The sequence below is a fragment of the Stigmatopora nigra genome, chromosome 2, assembly GCF_051989575.1.
Source record: "Stigmatopora nigra isolate UIUO_SnigA chromosome 2, RoL_Snig_1.1, whole genome shotgun sequence".
Classification (NCBI taxonomy): Eukaryota; Metazoa; Chordata; class Actinopteri; order Syngnathiformes; family Syngnathidae; genus Stigmatopora; species Stigmatopora nigra.
In genome coordinates this window covers 2,818,708-2,840,798 of record NC_135509.1, presented here as the reverse complement: position 1 = coordinate 2,840,798, position 22,091 = coordinate 2,818,708, and the positions used below count along the sequence as shown (strand labels likewise).

The 22,091-nt window shown below is 42.7% G+C and overlaps 1 protein-coding gene across 1 annotated transcript; it reads right to left on the bottom strand.

Annotated features, from left to right (window-relative positions):
- Positions 1 to 2,310: 2,310 nt before the first annotated feature.
- adgb (androglobin) lies at positions 2,311 to 21,890 on the bottom strand. Its single transcript, XM_077712170.1, has 32 exons — positions 21,785 to 21,890; positions 21,527 to 21,706; positions 20,853 to 21,019; positions 19,925 to 20,011; positions 19,554 to 19,702; positions 18,747 to 18,823; positions 18,302 to 18,479; positions 17,951 to 18,044; positions 17,692 to 17,818; positions 14,935 to 14,980; positions 13,968 to 14,058; positions 13,811 to 13,874; positions 13,242 to 13,347; positions 12,932 to 12,979; positions 12,741 to 12,861; positions 11,972 to 12,086; positions 11,682 to 11,846; positions 11,475 to 11,613; positions 11,154 to 11,288; positions 9,439 to 9,532; positions 8,546 to 8,677; positions 8,291 to 8,444; positions 8,023 to 8,210; positions 7,655 to 7,854; positions 7,101 to 7,258; positions 6,463 to 6,565; positions 5,314 to 5,453; positions 4,621 to 4,776; positions 4,369 to 4,459; positions 4,209 to 4,308; positions 2,854 to 3,037; positions 2,311 to 2,754 (listed from the first exon to the last, which is right to left on the bottom strand). Exons 2-32 carry the CDS (start codon positions 21,701 to 21,703, stop codon positions 2,623 to 2,625), a joined length of 3,918 nt encoding a protein of 1,305 aa, XP_077568296.1. The 5' UTR covers positions 21,704 to 21,706; positions 21,785 to 21,890; the 3' UTR covers positions 2,311 to 2,622.
- Between the last annotated feature and the right edge of the window lie 201 nt (positions 21,891 to 22,091).

Below are 22,091 nucleotides of genomic sequence, written 5' to 3'. Positions count from 1 at the left end.
TTTATAATAGCTGGTAATAACAAGGGAGTCCTTGCTGGTGAGCTCCTTCAATCTGAAGATTTCCGAGTGCTTGCTAGTCCTCTCACAATCATATTTTCTCCCCAGAATAAAATAAGTTCGGGGTCCAAAGGTCTGTCTAACTCTGGCGCCGCTGGAGGTCATCCAGCCAACAATTGCAGAGACAGTGAAGTCAAGGAGAGGCAATTACAAGGAGAGGAATAGCCCAGTTTACATGAATGAGGTCACAATCAAGTTAGGATGTCTGCCATTTTGTCCGGCCTCCAGTGCTGGCTGCAGCTTGTAAAATGTGTGCACCCACCAAGGCGGGGGCGAGACAGGCTAATGGGGTAGGGGCTTTTACAAGGGGAAAAGGCTTGCTTGCCACTCTGTTAGCTGCAGCCTTTCCTCCCCAGTGATTTTGTTCCATCACCATAGAGGTGAGACCTTTCGCTTTCTGCGCCGGTCTTAAGCACAGGTAGAGCAGGTTCGTCTCTTTAAAAGGTCGTGTTCTTCCATTTTCTATCAGCACACACGGCCCCGGAGGCTTGACCTCTTGGAGCGTTAGCTCCCGGCAGAGCGCCGTGTACAAGAAGGGCCCAACACTGCGGCAAAAGCACCTCTTATCCACCCCATTCCACCCCACGAATGCCTGAGTGTGTGATTATTGATCTGCAGAGAGAGCACAAGACTCTGAGAGACTAGAAGGGCACTGCTTCCAAAGAATAAAAGGCAACGTCAACAAAACGATGTTCAGAAAACAGTCTCATTTTAATTGGTGTCTCCCCAATGTCCCTTATCCAAAATGAATAGCTGTTCACATCTGTTTTGGTCCAATAGGTGAAGCAATTTTTCACAGAACAATGTTCTAAAGGAATTGGAGACAGTCATTTGAAAAGAAGTGTGCTTATGTGCTCTTGGCTTCTTTTCTTTAATCAGGAAGTTTGGTAAATGTTGAGAAAGTCTAGGATGACCTAAAAAAGCCACAAGACAACAAAGAAGCGAACAGAGTTTTGGCAAAATTAAAAAGAAAATAATGGAGGGCATGATTAAACACTATCTTGTAGAGTAAAAGGCAAAAAAATTGTGAAAGGTAGACCGTCCTTTACAGTGCACGTATGATTAAATCAATGAGTCAGTCTTGAAATATTATCTCCTGAATGAAAAGTGAATAAAAGAGCCACCACTACCCCCACACCACTCAGGGAATGTGTATCCAGTCCTCCCTTAATTGCATCATCCTACTATGTGGCTCCATTGAAGAGTCCAATATTTACTTATTAGTTGTGGGAAGTCAACTCACCTGCAGCTTTGTTTTCAAGGTTGCACAATCCTTTTGTCTCTATCTACCAACCGCGGCCAATTATGAAACAGCCTCTCCATTAATATAGCCAATTACGGCGCAGGGGATACATAATAATCCCTAGGACAAGAGCGCTGCTGCTCCTGCTTGTGCATCTTCGAGGAAGAAATAGGTTTAAATTGAAAAGAAATGAAAAGAAAACATTGTGTTGGGCAAAGAAGGAGCAGTGACGAGGCAAAGCTCTTTGGCAGAATGGGATGAAATGGGAGTGGAATCAATGAGGCCTGACAGAGTGGAGGAACGACACAGAGGAACGGCCCTGGTAAACACATTTCACCGTTTCTGTACGATAATGTCGCTGTATTTTTTGTGAGCATGAACGGCACTCTGATCAAATGTTTTCATAAATGAGTGCAATTGCTGAGGATGACTGCACATTTCATAATTTAACTTCCTACAGATGCTCCGAATGGAAACATCTGTTCTCCAGAAGGAAGAACAGTGCAGCCATCAGACAGCCTGGTAATGTTCATGACCGCTAGATGACACTGTTATCTCATTCATTCTCAACAGGCACTTTTTCCTCATCAAGATTTGAAGTAGCAGTATCATTTCATAAGGATTTAACTAGCTATAATCGTGTTTCATTTTTTTGGTATTGGAAATGTTGTTTTCACACTGAAGAATCTAATAGTGGACCAATCAATCACTTATCAGCTGGCGGGAAGTTGTGTGTACCCAGCATGCCTTTTGGGCTTTCGAGTCAATACAGTGACCTTCAAGAAGACAAATGAAATGCTTTATAGAATATCATCATGGGTGTATGGTTGGAGAATCCAAGAGGGAACATGTCTCAGTACATTGACAAGTGTTTGCATTTGTTCTGTTTGAGGTTTGGGTGGATAGAAATTGTAGTGGGGGGAAAAGAATATGAACTGTTGGGCTGCCATTAAGGTGAATGAGTTCATAGATTTTCATAGAGAACTATTTTTGAAATAGACATGACTATTTATTCATTATGTGCAATGCAAAAACCATGCAAGAGTGGACTCCTGGATGATACAGATTGAGCTGATATTTACATAGTACTTTTCAAATAGTTATTAATAAGTATGTATGTACAATGCTAAAAAGAATTCATTAGTAGTCTAAGAACAACAACCTTTTAAATCAAGTACAAGTCAAGTATGCTGATTTTGGTGTAGTATTTGCACAAGCCATGAACACACTTGCCAGGCAAATGTCACAAAAGTGTAAATGCAGAATTTAAACAGACTTGCCGAGCTTGATTTTCTTCGCAGGTCCATTTTTGCTCAATCTGTTTAGGCTTCATCTGGGATTTTATCCTCTCTCCTTTTTATGCGGTTATTGAGCCATTTGCGAGTCTCGTTGAATTTGAGACTTTGGTGCGCCTGTGTGTCCGTGAATGTCAGTTGCTCTTCAACCATTGCCACCTGGAAGGGAAGCAGGAAAAAAGTTGAGTTACTAGACCGGCTGAAATGGTATTGTATTCAGACTGAAACAGCACTATGTACTATCTATCTGAGTGTGACCTGCTGATCTTCATAACGCGTGACAAGGGCCTGCATTCGTCCTCTCCTGCTGGTGGATTTCTGGTGGCGTTCTTCTACCAGAATATCACGCTCCAACTGATAAGCCTGGATCTTCTCCAGGCGTTCCTTTCGCTGGTTTTCCTCCATTTCGTGGTCCAGCAAAACTGGGTGATCGGCTTTCCTTCTGCATTAATTACGAATGGACTTAAATATAGGATACTGATCTTCTAGAAGTTTGTGAAAATGTTAAATAAAAAGAAAATACTATTTTGGAGTTTCCACATTAACGCAGCAGAGAGAGGCTGACCAAAGTTTAGTCAGTGCGGCCTTATCACAAAGACTGCAGATAGTCCATGTTCCCCACTATTATTGCAAAGTTTAAACTGTTCTAGACTTGCCAGATAGAACGGACATGCGCAAGCTATGTGAATGGAAAAGTGGCAGGCAGATGCAGAGATGTGCGAGTAAAACCATGGACAGAGCAATCCAGGCTTTATCTCAAATGCCTGGCAATAAATCCAAAATGACATCGGTGTGAGTAGTCATGCTTGAAGGCTTCATTGTAATAGCGGAGTAAAATAGCACAAAAAGTGTGTCGTCTGTGTCTGTCTGAGTGTGATAAGAGGAGAACATAGAGAAAGCAGAGCCAGAAAGGGAGGCACTTTAAAAAGTTTGGCGCTGAAGGAAGAGAAAAGTCCAAGTGGCCATCTGAGGTGCAAACATAGGCAGAAGCAAAAAATGGCTTTGCCTTTTTTGGGGGGTTTTAATGAGGGAGAACCAGTAGCTGTTTTGCTGGGGTAAGAGTTAATGATCATTTGGCCAGTGCAAGCTATTTCAACAATTTGTGCAGTGACGAAGCGAGTTTCACACTTTGACTACTGCATTATTGCCGACCATTACCAGCTGCATACACGCGAACAAAGAAGGGGCACATCTCACAGACGCATTGAACTCGACAGGGGTGCTTTTGATTAAGAGACCCAAATAGTGTCTCATTTATCACAGCCTGGGAATGGCAGAGGTGATGACACAAGAGACAAAAGCGAAGGCCATCTGGAATGAAGAAAAGTCCTTTGCAGTCGCTTACTTGACACTTTGGATACTTACCAACTGATTATGACTTAACCAAGGGGAGGGAACCATGTGGGGAGGGTAATAGGGTATCATGGGTCAGGAAGAGGAAAGTTTAGGAAAAACTTTGGTTGGGATATTACTACTGTATATGTGACTTTGGAACTTGGTTTGCCTCCATGACATTGGATTAATCAGAGCCAATCCAATCTACTGGTTAAATTAATGGGAATTATAAAAATGTCATTAAATGAAGCATTGTATTGACAGAGAGTGACACCCACCTGATGAATGGCATGTAGTCAAAGGGAGGAACAATAATGCTCAACAGTTCCTCAATTGGTATATTGGGAGCATTGGGGGGAATAGGACTGCAGCCATCCTCTAGTTGGGAAAAAAACAGAATGTTTAAGTATTCAATTGTCACAATTTTGTCGGACTTACCAAACTCAATAATTTCTGGTGGTGGAGGGGGAACTTCGCCATCCTTGTGCAAGTGGAATTGACTGAGCCAGTTGAGACGTAACTGCCATGCCTTGAGAATATAGCACAAAATATCAGGACGTGGACAAAAGTATTGGAACACAAATACTGGACGTCAAAGCTCAAATGTCCAAAGAGACACAAACGAGGTGAATTGAGGTGCAGCATCCCAATACATTTGCCTCCCTTAGAGACAAGCAGCAACTCTGTTACCTTGGCAGCGCGGCCCGGTTCAGCCGCCTCCCAGGCTCTTTTAATAGCCTTGATTTGCTCGATTCGCTCAATGTCCTTCTTCACCACGATGCTCTCGGCTTCGCTTGTGTCGACAGCCACAAGCAGGGTGTAGTTAGCCTTAGTCAGGTCGAGGCCCTGCAAAGCACAAAACACACACACACATCAACACAAACACGTCTGAAGGTCACCGCGCTACAAACACGAGAACTCCGGCTCTGTTCAGTGAGCAATTCAGCCTGGATAAAGATGTTTCTTTTTTTTTAATGCAGCTCTTTCTGCAGATAATAGGTCGTTGTTGTGTTAATTTATTCGCAGATCATGACATCGGCAGCTTCCTACAAAGCTGGGCCGCTTAATGAAAGAAAACATATTCAAATGGAAATGAAGAGCGTTAGAGTGCTGGCTAAAAATCTGCCTTACAAATTTGATTGCACTTAGCGACGTACAAGAAGCATGTATTAACATTTTGTGCTTCTTGGGAGGAAAATGTTGCTTGTTAACTCTTTGGCTGCCTTTGAAAAATTGAACATATTCATTTTGAAAATGTCAATGTTTTGCCATTAGAAATGAATGGCCATTTTCATGTATATAATGTATATTAGTGGGGCTCCACAAATATACATGTTTTTCTATGCTGACATTATTGCAAAGGAAGATGCTGTTATATATTACCGTCTCTTCCTGAGAGACACTTGGGGAGACGACGGCCTTCTTATCTTCCCCCTTTCGAGTGACTTTAGCTGGTTCTGGAATGGGCTCGTCGCTCCCCGAAACATCAGAGGTAGATTCTCCCAATTCTTCCGGAAAGAAAACTGCAGTTGCAAAAAAATAGGTGACAAATGATGTTAGGCTCTATTCCCATGATTTATAAAATGTCCCAAAGTCAAACGAGACACATTGTGGAAAATGTTTTCTTGGGTTTTTTTACAAGAGTGCCAATTCGTGTTGATTTGTATTATTTCAGTGAACAGTTGCTTGTGTTAAGTACAAGTACATTTGCTAGGTGGCACTGTTGCACTTCCTACTCAAACTGAACCCAAACACATGAAGGCTCCCTCCTCACAACAATCCATCATTGAGACTGACCACCAAGTTCTTCTCATTGAAGCCATTTGGAAACTCAGCACAGTGCCATTTTGTGAGAGTAAAAGCCGTATACAACGAGGGCCAATCACCGTGCGTGTGCGCTTAGACCCACTAATGAAAACAAAGCGCTGTTGTTTAGGTGCTAAAGGCGAGGGCTTGGGCGGTATATCCTGAGGATTGCAGGCGGATGCAGTATTCTGCTTGTTAAACGGGTTAGGTTCATAGTGCGCCATGGCGAGTAGCTTATAAGGAGCTGCATCAAGGACACGGCCTCGCCGTTGAGACGTGGCTTAACTGGGTGAAATGAATTCTCTTTCCTGCTGAGATATTTCCCAGGGCACGCAAGAAGAGCAAACTTCATTTGACTTCCCATCGACCCACTTGCTCAAGCCACTCGGAAAACCGTAGGAGGCTCGCGTGGTCTACGAGACTCATATAGTAAGTATACTGTATATAAAGTGGGTAGAGACAAAGATGAGGAAAGCAGCAAATTATTGCTGTCACGCACATGATGTGAATCACCGAGAATTTGTAGATTTTGCTCATGTAAGAAAATAATTAAGCTGAGCAATGCAAGGGTGATTTTAAGTAAAGAGGAAGATTTAGGTAGCAGTAATCTTACAAGAGGAAAGATTGAAATTGAAGTTTGGAGTTCCTGGATAGAACAGTTGAATTTGTTGTCGTACCATAAAACATGTATCACAACTGAAATGAATGAATGAATTTTATGTGTACCTTGGGTTTCTTTGAAACTGAGCAGATGTGCAAAAGCCAACTGGGACTCAGTCAAATCCCAACTCTGATAAAGCACCTCTGCTCTCACCAAATATCTGTAATCCTGTCAAAAAAGAAATTGTAAAGTTATTGTTAAATAAGAAAGAAAAACAGACATCCAGTTATTTTAAACCAAGTTGACTGACATGATGCTCATCTTTTGTTCTCCTTTTGAATGGCAACCAATGACTAAATGCAGTGCCATCAAAAGGTAAAACATCTCATACCAAACAGTCAATACAGAGCACCCAAATGCCTCTCGTAATTCTCGTAGCGAAGCGTAACATCGCCTTAATCACAGACGTCTGCTTTAATTGATCAGTGGTCTTAAGGACTAATCAATACGCATTTACTCCCGCCTGCTGATGCTTTAGTGGATTGGACATGATCCGTCTCATTACTGTCCACGCTGACGCTTATTCTGACCAGCTTCTCTGTGTGATTGGTTTGCCACATTTGATGGGGAAAGTTAATATGTATGTATATGCGCAAGTAAGGAGCTAGGGGTAGTAGGGGGGAGGATATGAACACAAGCAGACAGCAAAAATAGGAGGAGGAAAGTGGCAGAGCAAGCGCCCATTTCTCGCAGTTAGTGTTACCGGCGGCTTGGTGGGCGGCGGCAAGTGGACAACTTCGCAGTCTGATTTCCCCGATGCGCTGCTCTCCTCGTCTTCATCCTGGCTGTCGTCTAACGCTTTGATCTCGTCCTCCTGGGCCGGAGGCGTGTGTTGGTTCTCCTCCACAGCGCCGCTGGGAGCTGTAACGAGAAGAGCAAAGGCCTGAGTCGGATGGAAATAAAAAGACAAACGGCGCGTCCTCTTATCGTGGCTGGAAATGGAAAGCAAATTAAGACATGTAAAAGTTGCTTTCTGACAAGGCAGAGGTTTTTGGGTTTGGTTCATTCCAAGGGCAATATTGCAAATGCTGAACACATTATTGTGAAGATTTTTTGGATTGTTCCCAATGTGGGGTTAAGTGGAATTAATAACTATTAGCCTACCATTAAAAAAGAGAAATAGGGAGAAAACCAATTTTAGGCACAACAATTTTGGTCACAACAGGAGTCAACTCTTCTCTCAGCAAAGTCAAATTGCTCATCTTGCCTCTCTTTTTATGTCACAACAAAAAGTTAACATTTTTTCCCCCAGCAAACCTAATGGTTCCTCCTCCTCTTCCTCCTCCCGTTCCTCATTGGGCAAGAAGTTGGCAACAGGAATGATGACATGGCCTTGGCCGGTGGCACTGGCCACGACCGTATCTTTCTCCAGGATGGACAAACGTATCTTGACGTAACGACTGGATGTTTGAAAGTGAATAGTGCCAAGGAGAGGCACAGTCACTTTCACCGTATAGCTGCAGAAACAAAAAAATATATAAAGCCAATTAGTCATTTACTGCCAATCACTGCTCGGTCAGCTTCATGTATAGTAGTAACAGTATGTATAGAGTATCAATAGAAGTACAGTTCATCACTCTCCTGCTACCTACACTTCAAATTATTTTAGTGTTCCTTGGTCTTACCCACATATAATATTGTTAATGTTGGGAAGATAATAATCTTGGAATTCCTGCAAGACAAATGTGTTAAGTGGCAGCTCGTGGGATAACTGTGGGAGAGGCTCTCTGGTGCCGATCAAGCGCAACGTCCAAATCGCGTTAGGGGGTGGCGATTCGGGCGTCAGCACCTCAGCAACAAACGTGTAACCCAGCTGACATGAAAGAGAAGACGGTCAAAAGGTTTGCACAACTCAATTTGGGAGTAGCATAAACAGTGTGGTCACGTCCAAACCTCGTTAGGTTGATAAACAAGTGACGGGACTCTGGTGATGAGTTTACTCAGCTCTTCCCCGGTGTCGTTATTAATGACGTGCAGCCGAGAATAGGGAACTGGACTGTATACCTTTGGTAACAGCAGTGTCTCCTTAGTAAAAAAGAACACCTCTCTTCACACACATACAAAATGAAGACATAAGTCATTAAATTCGAAAGGGAGCACAAACACTCGTTTGGTCTCTTAATGAGCCAAAAAAAATATCAGGCAAACCTGAAGACCAGGATCCAAGAGTTGGCTTTCTCCGGGAGGACGACGGAGTAGTCGGTGAAGACTACTTTGGTCCATTCGTCCAGCTGACATGGGTACATTATGGTTTCTCTGTCATAGAGCTCAAACATGTACCTGTAGGACCAGGAAAAATGATTGATCAACTATAAGAGTAATTTTAGATCTGTTAATCCATTAGTCATAGCTGTCCTAATTGGCACAAAATCCCAGCTATTTTATGTCCAAATAGTGTATTATTAAAACATCTGACTTGTGACCATTCCATGGTCTTTCCAGGCTCCCACCCACCATCCATCCACACATTGGGAATCACTAAGAAAATGGATGGATTACGAATCCACATCAAATTGTAGACAGTCCGAATCGGAAAAATAATCCTATTTCTATTTCCCATGGGGGAAACGTCCAGAAGTCTATAAAATAAAAAATAAACAACAGCAGAAAACCCCAGAACGGATTATGCTGAATCTCATAGATTCCATAATCATAAAAGTTGTAATGGCCAACGTCAGAGACGAAACAGGCCCTTTCACGCTCATGCGCAAACATACTTCCCCAGGCGGTGGGTCATATGGCAGACGCCGCCAGCCCGTTGGAACGACGTAAGGATAAACAGCAGATGGTACCACTGGGAAAAAAGATGGAACACAATGTGGAAAATGCTCCCCGCCTGGCCGCAATAACCAGGAGAGGGAGCCAGTTCTGGCCGTGCGGCAGAGCAGGATGAAAGGAGATCAAACATAGTGTGTACAGTATGACAGTACGACACACAATTATGTAAAGACCAGGGCTGCAGCAATCTAACCGTCTCGTAGCTGTGCATAAGATTTAAAAGAGAAAGACCAAAAAAATGGACAAATGCAACCTTTATTTACCGGAGCAAGGAGGAGCCGTGTTTCTCCATGTCGCATTCCACGTTGGACCACATTTCTGAAAGCACTGGGGACAAACGGTTGCTCTTCTTGGTGCCTACACGACAAGAGTAGCACATCATTGCGGGCGATGTACAATTAAAGATGAAAGACAATGCACATTGCCAATGCATGAAACATTCATTGGGGCTGATCTACTTTTCAGCGGCAAGCCTATTTTGATGCTCTGAGTGAGTGAAGGCAGCCATTTCCTCCTGTAACCCTGTGTAACAGTGTACGTGTGCTCTGCACGCACAGGTGTCAGTCACCTTGTATTGCTTCACAAGTGATACATTGGGGCCAAGGCAGGCCTCACAGAGATGAAGATCTACTATACTTCTATATATCTTTATATATATATATATATATATATATAGAGAGAAGTATCCACAAGTATCCACAAGTATCCACAAGGATCCACAAGGATCCACAAGGATCCACGAGGATCCACAAGGATCCACAAGGATCCACGAGGATCCACAAGGATCCACAAGGATCCACAAGGATCCACAAGGATCCACAAGGATCCACAAGGATCCACAAGGATCCACAAGGATCCACAAGGATCCACAAGGATCCACAAGGATCCACAAGGATCCACAAGGATCCACAAGGATCCACAAGGATCCACAAGGATCCACAAGGATCCACAAGGATCCACAAGGATCCACAGGTATCCACAGGTATCCACAAGGATCCACAGGTATCCACAGGTATCCACAAGGATCCACAAGGATCCACAAGGATCCACAAGGATCCACAGGTTTCCACAGGTTTCCACAGGTTTCCACAAGTTTCCACAAGTTTCCACAAGTGTCCACAAGTTTCCACAAGTTTCCACAAGTATCCACAAGTTTCCACAAGTTTCCACAAGTTTCCACAAGTATCCACAAGTTTCCACAAGTTTCCACAAGTTTCCACAAGTTTCCACAAGTTTCCACAAGTATGCACAAGTATGCACAAGTATGCACAAGTATCCACAAGTATCCACAGATATCCACAGGTATCCACAGGTATCCACAGGTATCCACAAGTATCCACAAGTATCCACAAGTATACACATGTATACACATGTATAAACATGTATACACATGTATACCCTAATATATACATACATACATATACAATAGTTATCCCACTGCAAGTCTTGCTCTTTTTTTGACATTGTCCCTTGGGCCTTTAAAAGACGCATTTCACTCAATTATTTCCAATCACTGTAGAAAACTGAAAAATGGCAGTATTTTGTTTTACTTAAAGATTTTTTTTGAAGGGAAAATCTCATCTCATGAAGAAATATAGCCTATGCTCCAACCCACGCAGAATTTCCGCAGGGAGTGCGTGTATGTCTTCTTCTGTTTCTAGTATGTATTAGCACAGTAGCGACCCGTTGTTTGTCAGAACGTATTACAAAGAGTGGCAGTCTCTTCCTCTGCTCAGAGGCTGAATACAACTCCACCAGGCTGGATAAAACTGTGACCAGACAAGGGAGACGGTGCCAGGTGCATGCTTTTATGTGTTTGGACAGTACATTAGATTGTCCTCATGAAGACAGCTGTGCTGCTGCCTGTTCAGCATTTCCAATGAGAGTCGACACAGCGAGAGAACACAACGCTGTGACTGGCCCTTTTGAAATGATAACAAAAAGTGTTGAAGAAGGACTTTGGCATTTAAATGTTTACCAGTTCTGCAGTGTTTAAGAACCACTCGCACCAAGTGGCCCTTGAATGCAGCTTGAAGAACAATTGCTGCATTTTCCTCCTCCTGGGTCGGAAGCCTGTCAATCCATGTTTCTGGAGGTTTTGACTCCTCATATACTTTTGGAGAGAACACGTTTTTAAAATTAATATAGTTCAATGTTTTTCCACATTTTGATTGAGGTCAATTTAACACAGTGCCACTGGCATAGAAGCCAATGTGTAAATATATGTAAATATTTTTTAAAAATTCAAACAAATTTGAATTGGCAAGAGAGCATGCTTAAAAATGTCTATCCATTTTACATGCAGGGTAGCGAGGTCTGCGTGCCCTGCTCAGCAGTGTGGGGTCAGCAGTGAGGGCCAGCACAGCAAAGCGCTCCTCCGGGGTCATTTCCCTACCCAGGGCGTCGGACAGAACGTGATAGACAGCCAAAGTGAAAACCTAAGGGCGCCGGTATGGACATGTTAACAATGTGAGGAGATCTCTGAAAATGAGACAGAAAAACTAACCTTTTCCACTTGCCAATTTTCCATTGGGCTCAGTTTCGGACAGTAAGCCTCCTCCAAGTTGTGTCTTACTTGAGGCTTATGGCCGGGTCGTTCGCTAAAGGCAACCACCAATTTTGACAGAGCTCGCATGATAGCTTTTGACAGCTCATGGAATCGACAACTTTCCTATGAAAAGAGAAATTCACATATTAAATACCCTGGAGTCAGTTCTTCCATTTCCTATTAGATGACTATACTGTTAGACAAACACAAATTTCAATCAAGACTACTGTATACTTAGCGTGATTCACCTTAGTACAGAGCGACATAATGGTGTCCTCATCCCCAAAGGAGAAGGGTGTTTTACTGAACAGGTGCACGTGATAGGCCAGCTCTGCGAATGTGTGGAAGGACAAAACATGGCGCCTGAAGGTTGGAAAGGAAACACGCCATTTGTTCCAAAACATTGTTCACTTTTTTGTTAAAAGCCTGCAGCAGTTATTTCACAAAATGAATTGTGTTCCACTTTCGAGTTCTGGGGACAATCTAAAACATGTTTGAAACCAAAGAGGCAGCAGCCTGATGTGCACTTCCAAGCACCAAGCTGAGTTCACAGTCTGGTCAAACCCAAGGAAAAGTGGAACTCCATTTCCACGGCTCCATTAGCTTTACATAATTCAGCAATCGCATCCTAACTTGAAGCAAAAGACCTTATAGGACCGAGAAGATAAGTCAAATGCACCCTGAAATAGACAGGTGATAAAAGAAAGCCTTGTTTTGTTGTGGGAAAGACAGTATGGCAGAATTGCAAAGAAAAACTAATTGGGACCCGTCAGGCTTATACAGATGAGCTTGTCTGGATTACATCAAAAATAACGAGGCGCCTGCTCAATGAGGAGAACGACAAAATAAAAGAGGCTGTTTACCTCTTTTTGGTGTTTTTATTTTTAAGGTTTTCCCAAAAGAAGGATGAGCCCGAGTTTTGAGTTTACAAGGGTGCTTGTGACCTCAATTTGGGAAGGTTTTGTGCATTCTTCATAAGGTGATGTGTTACAGAGTGTGAAAACACAATGTCCTTACCCTGAGGGTAGGTTAAGTATGGTGGCTTTGGAGCAATTGGTCTCAATGTTGACTATCGGTTGCTGACATTGTCTGCTCTTCCAATGGAATGGGGCAGCTTGGAGAAGGGCTGGGCAACGAGCTGCTGGCACGAGAAGAGTCGAGGCTAACATTCACTCACATACACTTCAGATTTTGATGGATACTTGTACCTTGAGAATCGAATTTCACTTGTTCTGTGACCACGCTGATTTTCCCAACTGAAATGAATGGAATTGCTTTTAACTCATTTGCAATGATAGAGTAAAATTATATGTTTAAATAGGCTTGTTATTGTACATTCTAGACCTGAACAATAACATCAAACTTTCAATCTCAATTGATCTCAAACCAACTACCATCCAAAATTGTATTGCATGTCAAAGAATCCCGAATCAACTCACTCTTATCCCAAAACACTACAGTTCAAATAAAGTTTACAATCTATAAAATATGATCTCGTGTGTGCATGTGGCTTCTTACACTTGTCTAGTCCTGCCCAGCGAAGCAGGCCAGAAAAACTGATGAGAATCTGAGAAGGTTGCAAGCTGTCCACGCACAAGTAGTAAGTCCCTCGCGCATAGGAACACTAGAACACACACACAAAACCACACGCACGGGGCAACTTATCAGTTTGGAAAGCAGTCGAGGGAGAGAAAAGCAGCACTGGAAGAAGCCACAGTCAGGGGATGATAGATCAACTGATAGAAGGCATGGCTTAATGGAAGAGAGGCTTGAGGAAGAGTAGGAGAGTGGAGTAAGTCAGCCGAGATAGACAAGACAAAGCCAAAAACATGGAGGAGGGCGGCAACAACGGTGATAAAGGAGACGACAAGAAAGGTGGGAGTGGGAGAAAGGGACGTGCTGGAAATAAAAAGCAGAGTTTTCCCTATCCAAGCAGATATGCAAAAACACCTGGAGAGTTTTCTCACAACACTCGCAGATAAGGCTTTTTTTAGGGTGAGCATGTTTAGCTTCAATAGACTTATACTTGTATGGGTTTCATTTCTATTCATTTCCCGTGGCAGTTCCAAATGTTTGAAAGTCTGTACCTTCAGACGAGACTTCTGAGCTTGGTGCGGGTATATGTCTGGGTTATGGAAAACCCACAAGCGACTACAGGGGGGGAGGGAAAAAATACAAAAATGGAAAGGTCTCATTAATATGCTTTCTACATATAAAGTGAGTGTGAGTGTGTGGATATATTACCAGAAACACTTTGGAAAGTCCTCCAATTCCACCCAAGCCTCTGGTAGTATGGTTTTGACTATATTTTCTTTTGTTACACTGACGGGCACATCTGGGGGGGAAAAGGAGATCTAAAATTTTATTTAATGGGATATATACAGTAATTAGTGTGATACAATATTTGGGCAATTAATACTGTTCTTTGGCTGTCCAAATACATTTTTTTAATATTTATTTATGAGGGGTCCAATTTATTTGAAGCAGTAGTAGTGGCAGTATATGAACAAATGTTCTTTCTTGCCAGTCCTTCCATTTCAAATGGATTGGACACCACTAGTGATAAACTCACTTCATTTCCATCATCTTTTGCCTCAGGGCGGCCATGTAAGATGTCAGTGGCAACACATTAACAGTTTCAGTCTACAAAAAAAAGCATCTGAAATGGCTTTTTGACATGTGAGAACTCACACTACAAAATGCCTTTCCTTTTGGAGCCCGAGTGCAAGGTATCATCAAATCATTATCTCAAGCACAGTGACTGGGATTGGCCCAACTCCCACGCAACGTCACCTTTACTCCCACTTTAACTCAAGGCATCTGGAATCGTTGTGCAGACATAGGCGCACAAAACACCACACCGCAGTGAGACGAACGTTCGAAAAACTGCGTTCGTGCAACGGAGTCTGATGCTGAGGAACGCTTGTTCGTCGGCTCAACCCGCAGGTGTTACTAAGCAACTGAATGAGGGCAGAGAAAACTGGCCCGCTGTCTTAAGGCATCATTTCAGCAATCTCGTTGCATGTGTCTTGGCCAACCAAAGGAAGCGTGCAGGAGAAGATGAGATGCAGTGAGAAAAGTGGGCGGAATAAACCCAAAGAAAAAAATGGAACAGCAAACTTTTTGGATCGGAAATGCTTTCAGGAAACAAAACTGTTGGTATTTGTTAGTATTAGATTCTACTTTTAGTTGCGAATCGGCAACACTTTACCAACAGAGACAGCGTCATCGTCCTTCTTCTTGTCCTCTGTGGGAACCTGAAGGGGCGGAAAGAAAGAGAGAGAAAAGGAGTGAGTAGTTGAGTTGTAAAAGCATCCGGAAGCACGCCCCAGACAGAAGCCTCAGACTGTTCTGGTAAGTCTATGACAGCTGTGGCGGTGCGCCATCCCCACCGATCACCACAGGTTAGCAGACAGGGTTTCAATGTGACAAGGCCTGCTCCTCCCCTGCTGCTGCCCGACAACATTACCAGGGAATTGTGCTGCTAATTTACCCTGATTGCCACTAACAGATGAAGATTTATGAGGTGCTTGTTTAGTATGTTGATTCTGTTCGGGAGTAGAGGGTTGCTTACCCAATACCTCCAATATAATGTTCATTTGCTCTGATTAGTCATTAACAACTCATCTAATTGCATTTGAGTACGTTGAGAAAAAATTCAAATTGAATAATTTACAAAAAAAAAATGTAGTATTTGTGCAGGAGATCAAGTTATATAAAATTGTTCTTAGACGGGCAATCCTGGTGGACGTCCAACAGTTTGTTCAGCTTTGGACAAAACAAGCTTCCTGGGCAAGACTCAGATGACTCACAAAATGTGTGTGAGTCATCCATTATTTGAATAAGTAGGGGGGACTCAGATAAAAAAGAAGCTTGGTGTTTGGAAGCAGAAACTGGCCTCCTTTCAAACATGCTTCTATGGAACATTAGGTTTGAATTAATTCAGCTACGAATGTAATATAACGCACAACATAACACCAGCATATGCGAGTAAAATGAATTCAGCCATGAATGTTATAGAAGACATAACACAAAGAAGTATAACATAGCAATTTACAAATTACAGCAAAACAGGTAAAGTGAAAAATTTGGTGGTGGGGGATAATGTGATTACAGGGACTACTGTAAAAATACAAACAAATGTTTGTAATAGTTTGTCCTGCCCACTCACAGACCACTGGTCTTCCGTGACAGATCTCACATGCAAGACTCCTGGGTTTTTAATCTGCTGCCTCCTGATTAGGAAGCTATTTTTTGTGAACAAATCAAAGCACTGAGAGAAAACTGGAAGAGAGACTATTTTTTTTAATCCCAGACTTCCTGGAGCTTTATTTGAGACGAGAAACAGAGTTAAGTCTCTTCTCCCTGAGTGACTCCCTCTACATTTGATATTTTCCTTCAGTTATGTTTTCCGAATCTTGAATTACAACCCCAAATTCAAATCTTTACGAATTGAATCTGGATGGCCTACAACGCGAATGGGATGGCACTCAAGACCTTCTGTGATTAAATGCATTCCAAGAATAGTCGAGGTTAAGGCAGTGTGCTTGCATAAGGGGCCTAATTCTTAAAAGCACATGAAAATTGGGAGGGGAAGAACCATTGGGGGTATTAGGAGCATCATGTGACGCCACCATCTTTTCTGTTTTAATCCTGGCGGGGGGGCTCAGCGCAGATTTTGATTCCTTTGGCAGGAGTTGACAGAAACAGGGGGATGGGTCAAAGCGGCAAAATTACGTAGAATTGTGACGCATAGGCGCTAAACGGCAGCTTTTGCAGTGCTGCCCTACTGTAACCTCACTCGAACTGGTCCTAGTTACACAAGAGGGATTCATCAAAACTATATTGGTCTGTATGCTGAGAGTGATGTATAATAATAAAGCCCACCCCTGCGCCAAGTCTTCTCAGCCCTCGGGAGACGTAGACACTGATGGCTCACCCTCTAATTGCACTGTTTCTTTTTTTCAACCCTTCCATCTGCATGATACGGCACCTCTCGGCAGAGCGACCCGGCCGAGATTCTATTTCCACATTTCGGTTTCTTGCTCGGCTGCTTCTCCCTATTTTTTATTTCGCTATCCTTTTCCTTCAGCCACAGCGCTAGCCTTCTAATGCCTGGCTATATTGGTAGGTTGTCATCAGCCCAGCGCCCCTATCTTCCCCATCTGTTGCCGGCTCGATGCTGTTGCAGATGTGCCCCTGGTTACTAGTGGCCTAGCTGGAGGACAACAGAAGTGACTTTCAGACTGGTTGATGCCTGCCTTGTTGTCACTGACACTGAAAGTCTACATGATGGGATGCAGGGGCAAGAACTGACTTTTGAGGCTTCAAATTTCTAAAGTCAAAGGGCAAATGTCCTCTGTTGAAATACCATCGGTGAAGACTTGGAATACGAGTTTCATCCATTCTGTGACGATGCTGGCAACTCAATGCGCTAATTCATCCATTCCGTTAATTCATTTAAATTCCCCCGAGAACGTGTTTTTAATGAGAAAAAAAGGCACTCTATAAAATCATAGTATAACATAATAAACATGGTAATTGCATTGTACAATCGAATAAATGGTAGAATGAAATAGAGGCAAAAGGAAGGCATTATTGCAGCAGTGATGAAACAGTGTATAATGGATTATTGTAATCCAACAAATGAATATGAGCTCCTTCATGAATGGCAATTAAGGTTCCAGAAAGGTTTAGAATATTCTGTTTTTTTATGTATTAAACAAAATTCTCTGCACTGAGTAGCAAATGATAAAGTTGTTTTTTGTCCCATCCTCAGTCTAATTAGTTTGGACATCTATCTAAAATAAACATGTTGCATGTTGGGTCAATTACATTAAATTAGATTAAAACTATTTCATCTGGTATTCTGTAAATTTCTTGGTGGCAGTAGCAAGACAGACACAAAGACACAGAAGACAATGTAGACCTAGTTAAGAAACTGGTGATATGACACAATTAGAAGTACCTCAAGTTCCTCAATGACGGTTTCACAATTGACATCACTTTCAGTTGCTTCTGGATCCTGAGCCTCACGGCCTTCATTCTCCGTTCCCTCGAGAATGGGCTCCAATGCTGGCTGTCTCTTGTCCACCCTGAACCCAAAAAGACAGTCACCATGTCATCTAGAGATGAGTCATGCGTCACTTTGTGTCTACAAAGCAGCTAAATGATTAAAATGGCTGATATGATTCATCCTTGAAAAATATTTCATAGCGCGCACACACCGTTCTATGATGGGGATTTGTGGGAATCTAACACGCTGGTCGATGAAGGGGCTGGCAATACGAATGAACTCTTCAGGTTTGGGCAAAGGAAAATCTGTGATAAGGAGAAACACAAAAGACAACACGCCCGCCCACTCTTTATCACATTTCTTGCATGAATGATGTCAAGCCTTGTATTGAAATAGTGTGGCTATCTTCACACACATAACTCCTCCTGATTTAGTATTTGCTTTGCTCTCTATTCGTATTTATCCGTGACATTCACCTACAGCGTTTCACAGCATTTCACAAAAATTGTTTTAATATACGCCTCTGCTTTTCCCCCTTCTGTTCTATTGCTCTGACGCTTACATTGTGGTTCATCGGTGATCACAGGCTTCCTTTTTTGCTTGCGGATCAGTTTCCACGGTGGTTCCGGGGGAGGTTGGGTCGGTACTTCCAAGGAGCATTTTCGAGTCTGGGTCAACAAGACCACGTGGCTGTGGCTATAACAGAGGTTATAGCGACGGAGGGTTTCTGAGGAATCAGCCTGTTTGATAGCAAACATGGAAAAAGTTGGTCAGGAATTTGACTTGACTACATGAGGGGCATTTTTGAAGACTTGCATTAAAATGTACGATCAAGTCTGTAAAAATGTTCTATGAAAAAGATGAGGTAGCAACAGAAAGATCAGAAAATTCTTCCCAAATTAGCCCTGAGCCTTGGCCTAAAATGCCTTCATGCTTGTTAACACATGCATTTGAATAATTAAATCCACAGTCCTTTTTTCCAAATAGCAAAGAGACAAAAGGCATACCATTTTTGTATAACCAAAGGGATCGTCAGACAGCTGATTGGGATAGAAGCTGGCGCACACCACCAACTTGTTTTTGCCTAAGAGACATGCACAAACAACGAGTTGTTTAAGAGTGGCATTCCCCCTAACATCAGAAAGAGTTCATCTGATAAACAATTCCGTTGGCAAGAGAGTCTAACACACACAAAGCGTTGGGAGCCGCCGCCATTTCAAAGGGTAGATGACACGAAAAGCAGCTCGGAGACATGAAAAGTCCATTTAAAAAGACTATTGAGACTCATGATGAGAGCACTGCTGGATTAATATACTGGCAGCACATTAAGAATTGAAGGCGGACGCCGGCTGGTTGAATGTGGATTCGATACGATACGCCGAGAGCAGCTGCCCTTTGACAACATTACGGGTAGTCATTACAGAATAATGACAGACGGGCAGATTTGGAAACCCGCACGCGTTCGAGCAATTACAAGATGATTATCTTGTTATCTTGATGTTGCCGTCATGAGGGGAGCACACTTGACTCGGGCAGTTCCTCTGCCCTGACGGCAATTGGCCCGGCCGCAACTCCCTCTGCTGGTTTATTTATAGTCCGCCATATGAGGGCGAACCCACTCCCGTGCTCCATAATGCATGAGCCGGGAAAAACGGGAAGTGGCGCTTCAAACGAAGCGAAAGAGGTGTTCCTGTGCCTGTAGCCAATCAAGGACCAATTAAGCCCTACTCACATTGTGGATGCAGGAGGATGAAAAATGTATAGACACGACCCATATACAGGTGATGTTGATATTGCAACGTGTTTGACCTGACCTTTGTCGGTGTCCCGATGGCTCCGGTGGTCACTGTGGGTGGAGCTCCTTCTCGGCTTTTTCTGCTGCATTTTGGGAGATTTGCTCATGTGCATAAATTCCGGGATGTTTCCTTGTAAGAAGTCCCAAATATTCCTCCGGCATACATAGCTGGAGGGGAAGCAGGAGAATCATTTGCATTTATTTTTATTAAATGAAATATTGTTTTTAAATCCACTGAAAACATTTAACAGCTACATTGCAAGAATAGGACATTTTGAATTGCTAAAAGAATGTTAAATCAAAACAAGGACAGCATGTCAGAATATCTGTAATCTATACACAAATAAGAGCAAGAATAAAATTGGAATAGTAGACTGGACAGGTTCTTACTTTATGGGACTAATTTCTGGAATCCATCCCGTAAGGTGGTGGATGAAGTTAAACTCGCCTACTTCATCAGAGAGCTGTGCCATTTTACTGATAAGGGACACAAGTACAGGTAGAACATTATGGAATGATCAGGATACAACTATGATGCATGCCATCCAAACAACAATTTTTCAAAGGAAGCCTGACAGTGCTAGTGAACAGTCATGAATAATAAAAATAAGAATACACCACACAAGATACAGATTTTTCATTTCCTCAGCAAAAGCATATCCATTAGCTTTTCATTGTCGGAACAACAAAGATTTCTGTGAAAACAGAAATGTCCTTTTAAAAGGACTTGAAATCCAGAATTGTGCTTTTTCAAACCTGGAAAAAAAACATCATTGAAAGGTAGGGATTCTAAGAACTTTCAAGGACTCTTGTGGACTGAGAACGGTGTGTGTGTCAATAGAAACAGATAGTGCAGTATGCTCTAATTGGTCCCCTTGGGAGTGGTTGTGTCTTGTCTTAAGCCATGACACTTAAGTGAAGCCCGAACAAGAGTTCACCAAATCAGGTGAAAAATACAAGTTTGCCCAGGAGAGAAATTGAAAAACTACAACCACTAGTTCTTATAAATGCTTCATCATTTTCCCATGTTTCTGGTCTCTGATTAAAGATTCATTCATTGGTCAACCTTCAGCAGGCAGCGGAAGACACACCTTGGAAACACGTCACAGTGCTCCATCATTGACATGCTACCAAATTTGACTGGAGCTTGAACAGGAATGAGGTTAGACAAAGCCCTGGTCAGCACTCAGCAAAAAGTAGGGTTGCTTGTTTTAAACAATTGAGTAGAAGAGACTTTCAATGACCTCTGTGAGATAGATTGACTTCTTAATTACTACTTACAAATGAGTTTCTGGAGTACTGAAAGGTGGACACTCACTTTCTATTGACGTCTCCACTGAGAGTCCTTGTGTTCATGACTTTGATTAGTGCCTTGGCCAACAACATGGGCCACAGCTCGGATCGACAGCTGGACACAGGTAGCAGTAGATTGTTGTCAATGTCAAAGGGCATGGAATCGTCCACTAATATCTTCCTCCAGCCACCCTAAATGCACAAAGCCAAAATTATTTTGTTTGTCTGTCTGAGATGTTTTGCAGGGAGAACAACACTGTACATGGGACTGTCTACACCCTATATGACACTCGCCAATATGGAATCCAATGGAAAGAACGTAAACTAATGCCAGTCTAAAGGACTACTGCATGTGAAAATCCTCCAGCATCCAAGGAACGGTTATCCAAGCAGGGTTAAATGGAGGGCAACTTGGATTTGGAGTAGTTTATAGACTCGACTTCCAAAAGGCTTCTTCTGAATCATGTGGCCTTTGAACCAAAGCTGATCCCTGATAAGAGGCGTTGTAAAAATCATGAAGAACAGTGTGAGAAAGAAAGAATGCTAGTGATAATGTGGTTAAGGGGAAAAAACACCATTAGTGATTGATTGTAACATGCTTTGACAACCATCGCTCTGAATGGCATTTTATCTCATTTTGAGAGAAGCTTCTGGTTTTGGTGGAAGAAATCTGCATTTAGTCAAGACAGTGAAACTCACCATCCAAAACAGTCGAACCAGGTATTTCCCATAGCTGTTAAAATGGGGCACATGACCTTTGCCCGGCTTGCATAGCGAGTAGATGTGCTCCCAAGGTTTCCATTGACGTTGCTCCGATGCTTCAGGGTGGTGAAAAACTTTCCAAAGGATATAAATCTCACTGATAATCCACCTCATTACCTAGGGCACATTAGACTAAGTAAGATAGAGCTTGGACTCATTTGGCATTCAATTAGTTGACATGTATCCTTTACTGACCTCACTGCAAAGCAAATGTTGATTGAAGGTTACCAGGTCAAAGTTCACAGTATTCTCCACTACTGTGGGCGTCTGAAATAAAGCACACGGGTGCAAATATGTGCTTTCATACAATACGCAATCGTGCGGCAGTCACATGTAACCTTTTTAAAGTCGGCACCAATGTGTGTCCTACTTAACACTTCCCCGTGGGGGCTTTTGGTGGTCTAACCCCACCGTGATACTCCCTAGACTGCCACCTCCTCGATGAACGTTCTACCATCACCTTAATAGACTCTAACGAAAGGCTAATTAAATATTAACAATT